This window comes from Prenolepis imparis, unplaced genomic scaffold (assembly GCF_030444845.1).
Source record: "Prenolepis imparis isolate NDT839.2.m4 unplaced genomic scaffold, iyPreImpa1.0 SCAF_2, whole genome shotgun sequence".
NCBI lineage: Eukaryota > Metazoa > Arthropoda > Insecta > Hymenoptera > Formicidae > Prenolepis > Prenolepis imparis.
In genome coordinates, this window is record NW_028141160.1 from 15,220,429 (window position 1) to 15,235,803 (window position 15,375).

The window sequence follows — 15,375 nt, forward strand, 5'->3', positions numbered from 1 at the left end:
CGCGTATAACACATACGAATATAAATAATACATTTTTTTAAATTATTTAATTATTTAATTAAATCTTAACTATGTGAGAAATATTTTTTATACATAGAATACAAATTATCATTAATTGTGTTTTAATTTTATGACATGCTATAATACTATCAAATTAATTTTTATTATTGTACACTCTTTCTTTAAAAAATTGATTTTATAGAACTTATCAATATCTGAAATAAAATTTATGAAACTTTAATTATTATAAAACATTCAGATAATGAAATTCTGACCTGATTACAAAATTTCTTCGCAACAACATTGGAATACATTTATGAGATATCATCATTATTATCCGTGGTTTCATCCGTTGTAGTCGAAACATCAGCTCGATTATGTTTACCAGGATAATTACAAATTGATGACATTTCGCTAAACGATTCACTTTGAAATCTTTGTTTTGCTTTGTAAATTGTATTGCATTCTTCTTCGTATTTCTCATACATTGGCTAAATATTATATAATATTAATTAAATATAAATATATAATATAAATATAATATAAATATAAATATATATAAATATAAAATACTGATATACATATAATATTAATTAATTACGATATTAATTTATCGTATTAAAACATAAAATATTTATATACGAAATGATCGAAGAACGTAAATTAATTTCAATTTATTTTAGCTTGCATTTTGAATGTCAAAATATAAAAGATGCCTGAATATATATGTATAATTTATAATTAAGAGCTATAATTATTATTTACGCACACAATCTATTATGATTATGGCTATCTTAATTTCTGATAATTTCTTTCTTGTTTATAATTAAAGTTTGATTATACCTTAAAGCTATTATCAGTTTTGTCACACTTTGACGTAGTTTCTCTACGATCTTCATTCGTGGGAGGAAATAATTGTTTTACATCTTTACATTTATCTTCGCACTGAAATAGTGATATTAGAGGTTTTTCGGCTTTCATCACCTTCCTCCGAAACTCACATATCACATCTTTAAAGGTTTGCGTTTCTTGATATGGAAGGTTATTCCCCTCGGTTAGCTTTGTAGAGACCTTGGAAAGTATCGTATCGAAAATGAGAGATACTATATATCTTTAACCTTTTATCCTCACAATGACTACACATTGCTATGTATAATCATAATAAGAATACATATAATTTCTCCAACAACCGCGCATAATTAAAGAATTATATTATTTACTTATTTATTTAATAAAAATTTATAATTAAAAGAAAAATTAATCAAACTGTATTGATACACATTACGATTATACATCAAACACAAATAATAAAGTTTAAGAATTCGATCAACTTTTAGATAATATAAAAATAAAGTAAATTTTCTTACTGAAGTTAATTTACTGACAGATCCATGAGCATCGCATGTAATAGAAGTATCACAGGGCATTTGATCTCTCGATTTAGCGCTTAACGAAGAATCCTTCGTGCTTCGAAGAGCGCTCAAAGTCCTCCACCTTCTAGCTTCTCGTTCTTGAATTAATCTCATCCTATCATGTTCCTTCAATTCTTTTATTAACCCTGATGTTTGATATGGTGGTAGATATTTTTTCAACATAGGTATCTCCAGTCTGGTTTTGTGGACATTAACATTATATCTTGTCTTTCTCATTTGCTGTGATTTCTCTTGTAGTGAACTGCAGTAATTAAAAAAAAAAGCTAAAAATGTTTCTTATTCTCTGAAAACTATAATATATCTTCTCTCTTAAGCGTTACTCTATTTAATTTAATAATTAAAGATAATTTTTTGTTGTTGAAATATCGCTTTTTTAATACCTTGTTTTTTCAAGTTTTGATAAACAAACATGTTTAAAATTTGCGACATGATGTGAAACTTCACTTGCATTAATATTCTCAGCTTGTCTGTAACATCTGTAAGGTTTATGTGTAACGTGTGCGCTACATGGATTCAGAAATTTTCGTTGATAATTATAATCTTGACAGTGGATTATTTGGTCAGGTGTTTTAAATTGCGGCTGCACTTTACAAGACGAAACTTCTGGCTCGTTCGTAAACCTTGAGACGCAAGCACCATCCTGTTTTCCTCGAACATCTTCCATGCAAATATTGCACTGAGTTTGACGATTTTTGCTTAATTCAGTGACTGGTTTAAACGTAGAAGCAATTTTTCCATGTTTTCGAACATCAGGACGCCTTTCTGCCCAATTCGTACGGAAAAAGTCTTCTGCGTGTCGCGTACTGATACATGATCATCGATATCAGAAACTCATGTGTAAAAACACAAACACGTGTATGTTACCTGGATTGTCTTTGAGTTTGCACATCACGATCACAAATTCTTTCCCACTTCCTTCTTTTGTTATATCGCTTCTCTTTAATTAATGTTGCCTTGTCACAAGATTTTTGTTTCCCTCGTGGTGAACTACTATCAGATTCACTGTAACACGTCATTGAGTTATAACATTTTTTTTCTGAGACTTGTAGATTAATTATAATTTTTAATATTTTTTTCGTCATATACATATATTTTATACCTTTTCTTATAATCTTCACGTTTATCGATCCGTTTTTCTCGTCTTCCTTCTTCTTTCTTTTCTTTTTTTCCTTTCGAACAAGATTTTAAAAATTGGGCATTATACGGAGTCTTTGCACTTTTCTTGTATTTTTTAGATTTTTGCGAATTTATTTGGATACTTTTCTCGGGTATTTCTGCAGATCTTCTAATTTTACGCGTGATGACCTGCGTGTTTTTCTGCAACATTTCAATGTCTTCTCCAAATTCCGTAGATTTTACCTCTATATCGCCTATACATGTTTCCTTCGCTGTTTCCGGTTGCTTCGTTAATTTTTTCTCCACAAATTTTTCCTGTCTTTTTTCTTGGTACGTGACGCCGTACAACTGCAAACTAGCTAATGGATCGTACAACTGAGCTTTTTCATTTACTCTTGATGCTTTCACATCTTTTCTCGCTTCCAGATTTTCAGTTTGTTCCTTTTTAATCGAGTATTTTTTCGCATCTTTTTCTTCTGCAATATCATTTAACTCTATAATCACTTTGCCGTTTTTTGCTAATGATTTTCCTTGATCATCTTTAATTACAACTTTTTCTGGAATTTCTTGCCAATCTGCCTCAATATCTATCTCAGCATCTATCGATGTTCCTTCCATAGTGACAATCTCTCCCGTCTTCTTTCCTGGAAATTAGACAAGTAAACTGTTTGATTAAATATTCTGCTCTTTTCTTCGTGTAGAATTTTAAATCGAAAGATCATTATTCCTTGACCTGGTTTTTTCCAATCAATAGTCAGTAATTCTTTGTCTGTTTCCGACATTCCGTTCGTTTCAGATACTTCATTATTATGTTCAGTTGTACTATTTATATCCGACTGACAAACTTGATTATTTTTTTTAATATCGCAGAAGCTTTGTGATGTGCAAGTGCAGGAAATCTAAATAAATTCAGGTTTTATTAATGTTTAATTAAATACAGTTGAATTAAATATACTTAAAGTAAAAAAAATATTAATATTAAGTAATACATAAGAAAATTATATAATAAACATATACATATGTATACGTTTCAATTGAATCTATTTTTATTTAAGTTTCACAACTGCAAACGATATTGAAAATTAAAATTATTATGAAACTAAGAAACGGCTATAGCATACGCGAGTATAATCACTAAAGATGTTTCGTTTATTGGTCTTCTGACTATCAAAGGATGTTCTAGTATCTGATGAAACATTAATGCAGTCTCGCGGATGAACGGATCTCCGCTTCAATTGCGAGTCTTTGATCTCGTCTACTTCGAAATATGCTGTATCCTTAGAAATCGGCTGCAGATACCTATAACACGAGTTATAACGTAAGCTCAATAACTAATTGAACACGAGATCTCATTTTTCATATAATGATATTTATTTTAAATTTTACACGCTTTGATATACCTCGGTAATTTTTTCGTTGTAAATTTCTTCTCGTGAGGATACTTCAACTTTGCATCGTCAGCTCTTACATGAGAATCTGGTTGGCGACAAATCGTCCTGCGTCGTGCACGATGCGAATCATAATTTCTGTTGTAAATATTATCTTCGGAATCATCATGGTCCAAAATGATTTGTAAACTATCTACTTGCCGATCGTGCTTCTTCAGGAGTTTGCTCTGTTCATTTTCCTCGTCGGAGGTAGACGAAGAAGCAGAGGAAGATTCTTTACGCTTCGCCTCCTTTCTCGTAGTACGAATTCGTCGATACGTTCGAACAGGCGAGACAGATTGAGTTCCAGGAAGCATTCGAACTATTCTATCTACGAGAGACAGTTTTCTCGTTCGCCATTCGCTATCGCTATCGGTCTTGTAAAAGGGAATGAAAATTCGTTGTAAATGGCTAGCGCAGAAATAATTGATTAAAAATAAAGTGGATACACGTCAGCGAAGTAACAGGAAGTTATTTTACCGCATACCGTTCCCTTTCCGAGCCAAGGAATTTTCGTGAGCGCAGCGAGGATTCTCCTTACGCGGCTCCGTTTCTTTTCTTTGGCAATGTCGTCCTTTAAGAGTAGTTCCTTGGAGCCGTCGTCCATCTCGATGTGAACTACCTCTTCTTCATCTAGTTCCTCCGTGGGCCAGGACTCGGTGTTCGCTATCGACGTAGACGAGCTGGAATCGTCCTTGCGCGGGGAAGAGCAGGATTTCCGTTTCAACCTAGTACGAAGCCTCCTACGAGCTCTCACCACGAAACAGGAAGTCGGATCCTCGCTGCTCGAAGTAATTTCCTTCGCCAATGGATCGTTAAAAATCTGAATCAGACATTTACAGCTTAGCCCTCTATTATCGACATTGGTTATTGAGGTCGGCCCGCTTCTTCTTATTAGCATAATTAAAATGATAAGTTTTTAATGAAAATAATTAAAATATATATTTCAAGGAATCGATAATTAATTTTTTTATTTAAATATTTATTATTATTATGTACAGAGTATAGCTGAATTAGTTTGTTGAAATGTACAGTTATATCTTTTCATCAGATATGTATTTGCACTTTTGAAATTGACTTGGTATAGAAAAGCTTCTATTATTCTTTAAAATATAATAAATCAAAATCTTGATGAAAAAGATAACATTTTACTTGAATCGTAACGTCTTCTCTTATTTTCTGCGCTTCGACGTCTTTGAAAGACGTTTTACGACGCTCAATTTCGATCTCTCGTGATGACCTTTCTTGATAAGCTGAAACATATAACAATGATTACTTTTATCATTGACTTCGAATTGACTTTCTTGTCGATTTGTGAGATAAATTATAGATTTGGAGTGGACATGCATTTATAATATAAATATATATATATATATATATATATATAGTTTTCTTATATATATATATATATATATATAAGAAAACAGATAGTTACTATACATACTATAACAGATCGACTCTGAACTACTTTCATCCATATCATCATCCGTTTGTACAGATTTATCTTTTTTTTCTACGATTATTTCGTCAATTTTTTCTTTCTCTCTTTCTTCCGGCATTTTTTCTTCCAGCATTTTTTCTTCTAGTATTTTTTTTTCCGATATTCTTTCTTTGGGTATTTCTTCTTCTGGCATTTTCTCTTCTAATATTCTTTCTTCCGGTATTCTTTCTTCTTGTATTTTTTCTTCTTCAAGTTTTTCTTCTATAATTGGTTCTTTTTCTCTATAAATATCGATTCCTATGGGTACAGATTCCTTTCTCGCTATCAGCTGATCATCCGATGAATCTCTAATCCGATCAAAAATATAATCATGTGATTATGATCCAATATAATCAAATGAACTAGTATGCGCATTTTTTTATATACAATATTATGTTTCAATTCTAAAAATATAAATGTTTTTAAATTGAAATAAAATAAAATAAGATTTTTTAATATATTTTTGAAGAAAAAACTAAAATATATATATTCTTTAAAACTTATATAAATAAAAATTAGATATATAATTAATATTTGTATGTGTCTTTAAAATATATTAATTCATTGCTTGCAATGTGCAAATACGGCTTATATAACTTTCACTCTCATACGCTGCGAAATTTCTCATTGAAAAAAATGCGACATACGATTTATTAACAAACTTCACCTTTCTTCGCTTATATCTGATAAATCGCCGTATTCGATGGGTGATCGGCAAATGGTGCAGAGATTCTGCAAGTCCGCGAAGCATTGAATGCAGAACAAACCGACGCAATCAGGTGTGGCGCATTTAATGTGCGGTTCGTGATCGGAACGCTCCACAGCACCGCACAGAAGACACATATTCTGCTTACGAGGGAACAACTTGTTCAGAAACGGGCAAATCGCTAGGCATCGCTCTCTGAACGTGACTCTCTCGATTTTCTCGCCTTCGGTCATGCCGAACTTGCGGCGCAACTGGCGCCGTGCAAATTTCAGAAAACTTCCTCTCGATCTGCACGAGTTTGGATCCATTAACTAGATGCGGTTTGGTATGCATGAAATTTATGTTGCGCAAAATAAACGCGAACGAAGTAACTGAGTGAGTTGTTTACGATTAAACGATAAACCGAAACAGAAGATTTGTTCGCAGATTGTTTTGAAGCAGTTTAAGAAGAATCTTTAACATTTTAATGAGACATTTAATTAACGGTTAATAAAGTGTACCGTGTCCAATGTAATTTGACTGATTAAATTTTATTAATATTTTTTGTATAGCGGCTGGGATAAAAGTTGACAGAGAAAGCGCTTATTTCATGTTTGTTTATCAAATACTTGGTTAGCTAATTAAACAGGTGCATTACCTAATTATATGATTGTATAACCAAGCGGCTCTTTGCTTGGCTCTTTCCGGGTGATATTTGCACATTACAACGTGCCGCAATCTCAATCCGTACGGTTCGAATATCGCCATAATCCAACAGAATCCGATCAGCGTCATAATTTGCGTATATCTGTCTAAATCCGGAGGGATGGGATCCGGGAGGCAGGGCGTCATATCGATTTCCGCATCCTTCGCGTGCGGTGTAAAAGCTTTCACGATGCTTCGGTAAAGGTCGGCGAGGTAACCGTTACCAGACACGTAGACGCCTACAGAATTGGGTCGTTGGACCTAAAAATCGATATATACGTTTTGCCATCACATCGCGCGATTATTTTTCATCGTTATTATTCTACATCACCGTATATTTGACTGTCGATGTTTTAGCACTTTGCGCGAATTACAATGACAAAATCACAGTTCTAAGCTCTAACAGAATATTTGATCAGTTCAATTCAATCTTTATAAGATATATTTCAACTGTATTCTAATTTTTCAGTGACTTTCTCTTATATTGTATTTATCATGGAACGTGTACTTAATCAATGATTATTTAAAGGCTACATATTCAAAAATATAGACACAAATCATTTTTTCAAATAATATTTGTCATAAAAGTACCTTGGTTTCGATTCGTCCATGAAATCTAATAGTGCTAAGAATCCAATAAAGACTGTAATCCGCCATCATGTGGATACATATTTTAAATGTTGTCAAACACAAAAATACTGCGGATTTGGCGAGTTTTATTTTCTCTACCTTAATCAATGTGACAGACGTTAATGGAATATATTGATTTCTTTCGCGATGGTTTAACGGTAATATGGTTTCCTTTTCCTGACGCGTTCTTATTAAATCGATAGTGCGCAGATCATCAGTCAGATATTGATTGTCAAAACGATCGTTTGTTAACCATTTGTGCCGATAATGTATAATTCTAAAAAATATCTCGATTTATTAAATATTCGATTACAGGTTGTTAAAATAATATCTCTAATTTTACCTTATTAGCATGAAGGCAATAAAAAAGGTGGTCAAAAAGCTCATCCAATCGAAAAAAGCTAAAAATCTATCGGTCCTCGATCGCACTTCAGTGATTATACCAGTCGATACATCTTCGATAGTTTTACTCTGGTTCGTCTCAAAGTGGAAAGAATGCGAAAATTTCACTTTAACGTAGAACATCGCTTTTATATGGCGAGTGAATCTTTTGATTTCTGTTTAAAAGAGATCTTTTTAAAAATTGCTCCCGTGAAATTTATCAATATATTTAAAATCTCTTTGTAATTTATATATGTATATTTATATTTATAAATTTTTAGTTTTTTTTTAAATTGTAAATTTTTAAATTTCTAGAATTTAGAAGAACTTTTTTATAACGTTATAAATTTTTTGTGAGAAAAAGAAGAAATAATTAAAAGAAAATGTAATTAAAAGATATGTACTTTTGCGTACAGCATCAACCAAAGTATCGGCAACGTAAGACACGAGCATGCAAATGAAGTCTAAAGGTTTCACTATATAACACAAGGCGCCCACGATATACGTCAAATTGCAAATCCCTCCGAAAAGGGGGCCAAGCTTCGCTTTACAGTCAGCTACCGCGCCATCGAAAACTCTCTGACACCTGTCGAATGGCGTACCAAGTTTCTTGTTGCACATATTCACGATGCTGCCAAGCCATTGAAAAACCGACGTGATCACTCTCACTAAGAGATATATTTTCAAAGTTACAAAGATCGATGGATTTTGCAAAACTACAAGAGAAAAGTTGACTCACGTATACTAAGCACGAGTCGTTTGATAGCCACGAGAGTTCGCTTAATCTTCTTTACAACCAGCTTCACCGTCTTTATTACTTTTGATATTGCGTCTCTCAGAGCGTAGAACGGCGCTTTTATTAAGTCAATTACACTTTTTACGGCTTGCTTTAACTGTTCCTATAGATGCGTTTACATTAGTAACAACGGTTCGGAATAATGACAAATTCAAAAGCATCATCTCTAGAATTTGACAATCTACAATATGAAAATAGTATGAAGCGGATAGTATTTGAAAGATAGTGTGCGGAAAATATTTGTTGGTCAAACAAGGAATTTTTAACGATCTATAAAACCAAGAACCAATAAAACCAATAATAGATTCAAGGAAGTATCAATATATCCGGATAAAATGCGTAGACATAAATGGAATATATAAATGAACTTACTTATAAGAGCTTACCTGTCCACAGACTAAAGACTCCGAAAGGACACTGGTATTGTGCAAAGTATTTTTTCCCGGTCCGGTAAGAGTTAAAATAAAGGCATAGGCCATCAAGGCCTGTCTGCCACGTTTAGAAAAAAATTGCGGCAACAATAAGAATATAAAACTCCTGTGTGTTTGTAAAAACTTGTGAAAGGATGTGTATTAAAAGAGATAGAACTATACATATACACCGGATAAAAATTTAATATAATTTTGATCTTTCTTTTTCAAAATAATCTTATAAGTTCGAAATTTTTATATTTGATATATATTCACGTTTTATATCTTTATATTCGTGGTATCACTGAAATTCACAAGAAATTTTCCTACCTTACACGGTAAGAAAATGCCAATCCGAGCGTGAGAATCACTCCGAGAATCGAGCACAACATCGTGACGGACGAAAGGGTGAAATTCAGTTGAATCGCGAAAAATACGAAGAACATATATGTGAGAAATATACCACCCAAAAACCCGAACACGCTCTTCAGAATGTAATTTTCGAGCGTGCCATCCGTGCAAAGAAGCTTCATCTTTTTATAAACCCAAGTATATTTTATGGGAGAAATTATTCGACTCCAGAAATGCTTAACTCTTTTTCTGCATCTACAGAAATATGATTGCACACAACAGTTTAATTTTTAAAGAAAAATTGACAAAATAATCAAATTAAAAAAGAAACAATTTATGCATCGTTAAATAGACAATATCGTCAAAAATTTGATAGAAACACTTTATACCTTTCCAAAAAGAGGTATACATGATATAATAAAATGTCAGAGAGAAGAATTTCTAAAGATTAAAATTAATATTGATTGTGTGGGCAGATCAATTACTTTAAAAAGTTAGTGGCTCACCTTAATCTCTTTCGTCGGAGACGCTGTTTTAAAGTGAAACGTGGCTTGACACCTTGGGAGATCTCAATCGATCTCAATTTCTCATCCTCATAACTCAACCTAGCTTTTTCGATTTTTCTAGCGTTCAGAAGCAATTGAAAAAATGCCATCGCTTTATCCTTATCCACTTATTCCATTTAATCTTTTATACTACTTAATACTGGATGTCTCTTTTAAGACGTACATTAATTGCTCTAGTTTATAAATCACTATATATACGATAAAAACATTACTGAACGTCGATGATAATTTCAATATAAACTGAAGTTTCGAACAACTTGTTTTCATTCGCATATTTTTTGATCTTTCATTGTTTTTACATTTTATCTATAAATAAATGAATTGTATAGATGCTTTATTCAGATTGTATATATGCTTTATTCAGATTAAATATTTCTAAAGATCGATTTTTTAATACAATGTGTAATGTTTTTATACATTATATTATTTTATTATATCTCTGCTTTAAAAAAGTACAAACTTCTGTTTTAATTTTTAAAATATTTTTTAAAAATAATTTTAAATAAATATTTATGCTCCAGAAAGATTTTTCTATAGGTATATTAACGTCAGTAGTCTGATAGCTATAGTCTGATAGAGTAGAGTTCCAAGCTGCCGACAAATGATTACAAAGGCAATCATTGATAATTGAGTGAATAATGATAAAAGCCTACATGTTTATCATTTTATTTGTCAAGTATTTGACTATAGAAATGTGTAAATTTTTAAGAGTTTCTCCTAATTATAAACATTATTATTTTATATCAGCGGTACATATAAACAGATTGATAACTATTGCAAAATTTTCAGAAATATTAATATTCAAATTTTAAATAGCAAAATATAATTGTAAAATTAAAATATAAAATAAATTTTTCTGTTCTTATCATCTCATATACTTATTATAATATTTATTCTTTTACAAAGTTGTGTCGAGTTGTTCAAACGTTTAAAAGAGTAAAATCTACAGTCATCCAGTACTTTTTACAATATTTTAAAATATATTTACAATAGACATTTTACACTTTTATGCGATTTTCTGTTTCTTTCAGGTGATATAGCCCAATAGCGAGACCAATCGAGCAGCACTCTTCGCATGTTCGCACGTTCTCCAAGATCCCACTCTACATCGAACGTCGCCAGTGTTGGTCTTCGATCCTTCGAGGAAGACCACACGACATGTCTCGCTGAGCGTCAGAGCGAGATATCGATGTCACCCGCGCGGTGGGCGTCGAGGTGTTCTCGGAGAGGGGCGCGCAATCTAAACCCGATAACGAACCAGCTGGCAGCGACAGTGCCGTCGTTTACGTGGAGGTACGACCTTCGCGAGAACCCGCTCTCGCGCCCGGTGCTGGACCGCTCGTCCGGAGGAAGGGTTCCCGCGGAATAAATCGCGCGGCACGAATCGGTACAGCTCGCAGAAACGGCGAACCGAAATTCTCCCGCGAATCCCCGAGGAACGAAGCGAGGAGAAGAGAGGAAACGAGGAGAGGGAGAGAAAGAAAAGAACAAAACAAACATGCCGTGACCTCCCTCAGGTGTGACAATGTGTACAACCCGACCAAGTCGACGGTGCTCATAGCGCGTGCGACTTTCGATCGCATGCGACCAAAGCCGTAGACGCTTCGTCGTCGTCGTCGTCGTCGTCGTCGTCGTCGTCGTCGTCGTCGTTGTTGTTGCCTTTGCCGCGCGTGTTTTATCGTGTTGTGCAGTGGTATCTGCTGATCCAGCTTCCAGGTGCTTAGACCGATCGCGATGACTACGAGGGAGCTCTACGTCAAGGTATGGTTCACGAGTTATTCAGATATATATATACTAGACATACTATTAGATGCGCATCCTCGAGGAAGATGGCAGGTCTCTTCTGACGTAAAATTGCGCGCCGAGAATTCTCTCGCATCGGTTTAGTTCCTCGAGAGAGATCGAGGCTGCGCTTCAAGGGGATGTTTCGGTTTAATATCTAGTTTAATACAACGAACGCGATCAAAGCTTCCACAGGCTCAATTCTGTACACGCGTATCGACACATAACGTGTCATTGCGCATATACTTTACATGTCAAAATATATGCGCAACGACACGTTATGTGTCGATACGCGTGTACGGAATTGAGCCTTTGTTATTCGTTCGGAATCGATTTCTCGGATTTCTTTCAGTTGACAAATAATAATCCTTGACGCGAATTCAGGTGATCATTAGGGGATCATTGTTAAGGGCCGGTTGTTCCAACTCTTGGTAAGTTTTACCCGACAAGTAGCATATCTTTGTCTCTTTTTTTTAGAACTTATCTGAAAAGAGACGAAAATATGCTACCTGTCAAGTAAAACTTACCGAGAAGTTGGAAAAATCGACCCTAAGTCATTTTCGTGATCCTGAAATTTGTGAAAGAAATTTGTTTCGCACGAAAATAAACATGAAATATATATACATACGTGAAACATGTTTCAAGTGCATTCAATAAGCAGAAGAGTTCATTAAAAATTCAATAAGATTCGATAATAGACCTTCTAAAGATTTATTGATTGCTATTTAAAATTCATTATTAATCATACGCTGTTGTATATAATTTAGATAAATTATATATATTATCGCGCGCGCGTGGATTATTTTAATTATATATAATAAAATCTTAGAATCTCTTTTTAACGTTTGAGATGATGTGAGATTTTTTTTTAACTGCATCAACCAGGAAACTCATGGAGCTGAAAAATGTCTCTGTTATACAATCAGTGGAAATTGCAGAAACGATGTCGGCTGCTGTGAGTTTATGGTTGCGCATGCGAAACTGTAATCCGACTTCGTTTTTACATTATTAAGCGTGCAAACCTTTGACATTTGGGGTGAATATATTTTTCTCGGGGTGTTGTCAACTTTTAAATCCGATCCGTTATCAATTTAATTAAAAATTAATTTAATTTGCAATGCAGGAAAACTGTCAACCCATTTTAATTATACGTTTATATTCTAAACATATTTGGGAAAGTGAATTTCCAATTTTTTAATGATCGCAACTGTTCCATTATATCAAACAAAAATTTTATATAATCGTTATTTTATTCATATTATTATATATCGTTAAATATGTATATATATATCACAAATGTAGTTCACCATTTGCATAATGTACATGTGTGTGTGTTTGTGTGTAGACGCGTGCGCATGTCATATTTTCTATACAATGCAAGACTTGTATTGAAGAGAAAATTCTATCTCTCATTGCTATTTTTCTTTCATTTCCATTTAAATATGAGCCGACATTTCTATTACATTTAATTATGTATGCAGGCTATTATCCTAACTCACAAAGAATCTTTCTTTTATTCTTTTTGCATAGTGCTGAACTTATGCACCTTGTTATGGAGCATAATCGCTCCCCATCTTTTTAAAAGCATTTATTTGACAATGTATCCTGATGTATTGCCTCAGAATTTACCCTTCTGTGGTTTCAAATGTTTTGAAAATTGAAGCAAACAAGTTCTTATATCTCGCTGATTTACTTTAACTCAAACTTTACACACTGTCGTCTATCGTATGAGAATCAACAACACTGACCTGACATTGCTATCAAAGGTATTCTAAAGTTAATAGTCTTATATTTCTGAGTATATTTCACGATTAATACGATTAATATCTTTCTTTTAAAACTGATGCGAAAAATTCTTCCTTGCAAAATAATTTATATATACATATCTCTATATATATTTCTATTTCTATATCACAGCTTTTCAAAAATTTAATACATCATTTGAATATAATTCAAAAAAATTTATTACTTATTTCTCAGTTTTTTAAATAAAAATACTCATAGAGAGGATTTTCTTTGTCTCTCTTTTTTTAAAATTAGATTATGCGTAAATTAAATCTTTATTGACATATATTTTTACAAACTAATCGAACTGTAGAATCCATTATTCGGACAACAAAAGATATATATTTTATTTTTTATGTTAATAATATAAGATCGATATAAGGATCGCATATAAATGATGCAATTCTCGGGCCTCTTTGAGATTTCTTTTCAAAACTAAAATCAATAACTACCAGAGCAGAGGAGCCATTGCCGGAGACCTAAATTCTGGTTCATGCCAGGTGGCACGACTGTAAAAGCAGTAGTTTATTTGCCACGATAATGTTTCTCTCTATTGTCGTTGACAATATGATTATGATTATGAGATCTGTTCAACTAAGACGTTCTTCTTATAAAAGAAGAAGTAATTTATATACAATTGATATAACCATTCACTTTTGAAATTTATCCAATTATTATTAAAATATGTTAAGATGTTATAATATAATTTAAATTTAATCTTTGTATCATTAATAATTTAAATAATTTTTTTTTTAGTGAAAGAGATTTACATATATGGTTCTGTCAAAAAATATATGCATTATTTTAAAATAAATATATCATAAATCTATCAATTATTGAAATGGTATAGGCATCTTTAAATTATTATTATATGACAAATATAAATTAATGAATAATTAAATCAGAAATAATTGGCTTGATTTTATTGAATCTATTATTAGAATTTATTGCATCATTTTTGAGTAGTTCTATGACAATAGCCATCAACAGTCATATTTCCCACACGATTATGAATTATATTAACCGAGGCTAAAAAAAATTGCGAAATATCACTAATATATATCTATACCTACAGCTATATTTAAGATCAACAATAGTTAATTGTATCTCGTTATCCGAAATCACGTTCCAGAGAAAAATCATCCTACTAACGATGTGCAAATATAAATATATATTGTAGAAACTAATCTTGTCAAGTGTATGATTAATTAAAATTTGAAAATTTTATTATATAAAATTTATTATATAAAATTTTCAAATTTTAATTAATCATGCATTTATTATATAAAATTTCTAAATTTTTATTATAAAAGTATCTCTATCACTAATGCACATTATAATTTTTCCATGAAAATTATCGATAAAATCTACTGAAATATAAAAATAATATAGTATATAATAACAGTATATAAATACATCTCGCGAGTATATGCAGTCGAGTAATGAAAATCAAGATTAGAAAGCGGCGATAGCGCTGTATAGTTTGCCCCTTCGGTTTACGCTATTCCCTTTAAGCCTGTGACGCTTCTCTCCGACGTTGGTAGTTGATTTATCGGTGTAGCCAGATGAGCGGGGGTTGTCCGAGGTCGGGCGTCATGGTTTTTGTCATAACAGGTTTTCGTCTGTTCGAGGGCTCGAGGGTTCGAAAAAAATGTCGGCGATATAGACATTGTTCTTTTGGAATCTTTTCACATCGATCATATTAATTTAAGCGGAGCTACGACTATGTAGGTCTTCGCAAAGTCCGAAACCGTTGAGTACTGAACACACTTTTAAAAAGTAAAAAAATATTTATAATAATAATTTTATAATCAAATAATGTACACAT

General features: G+C 32.6%; 2 protein-coding genes across 6 annotated transcripts in view; one reads left to right on the top strand and one right to left on the bottom strand.

The window, feature by feature from the left end:
* Positions 1-15,375, top strand: part of Didum (dilute class unconventional myosin) — a 48,319-nt gene that overhangs the window by 14,106 nt on the left and 18,838 nt on the right. For all 5 annotated transcript variants that reach the window (XM_083058595.1, XM_083058598.1, XM_083058597.1 and 2 more), the window contains exon 4: positions 11,012-11,741. Coding sequence is in view for 1 of the 5 variants with exons in the window: in XM_083058596.1 (XP_082914722.1) it covers positions 11,715-11,741 (27 nt within the window). In the remaining 4 variants the exon portion in view is untranslated. The remainder of the gene's footprint in view (positions 1-11,011; positions 11,742-15,375) is intronic.
* On the bottom strand, positions 282-10,069 carry LOC145947491 (uncharacterized). Its single transcript, XM_083057277.1, has 21 exons — positions 9,921-10,069; positions 9,394-9,669; positions 9,040-9,190; positions 8,597-8,756; positions 8,262-8,525; positions 7,820-8,033; positions 7,438-7,753; positions 6,800-7,107; positions 6,124-6,450; positions 5,421-5,764; positions 5,129-5,229; positions 4,464-4,799; positions 3,950-4,353; positions 3,671-3,848; positions 3,283-3,448; positions 2,533-3,193; positions 2,298-2,435; positions 1,814-2,236; positions 1,368-1,674; positions 844-1,071; positions 282-491 (listed from the first exon to the last, which is right to left on the bottom strand). Exons 1-21 carry the CDS (start codon positions 10,067-10,069, stop codon positions 315-317), a joined length of 5,628 nt encoding a protein of 1,875 aa, XP_082913403.1. The 3' UTR covers positions 282-314.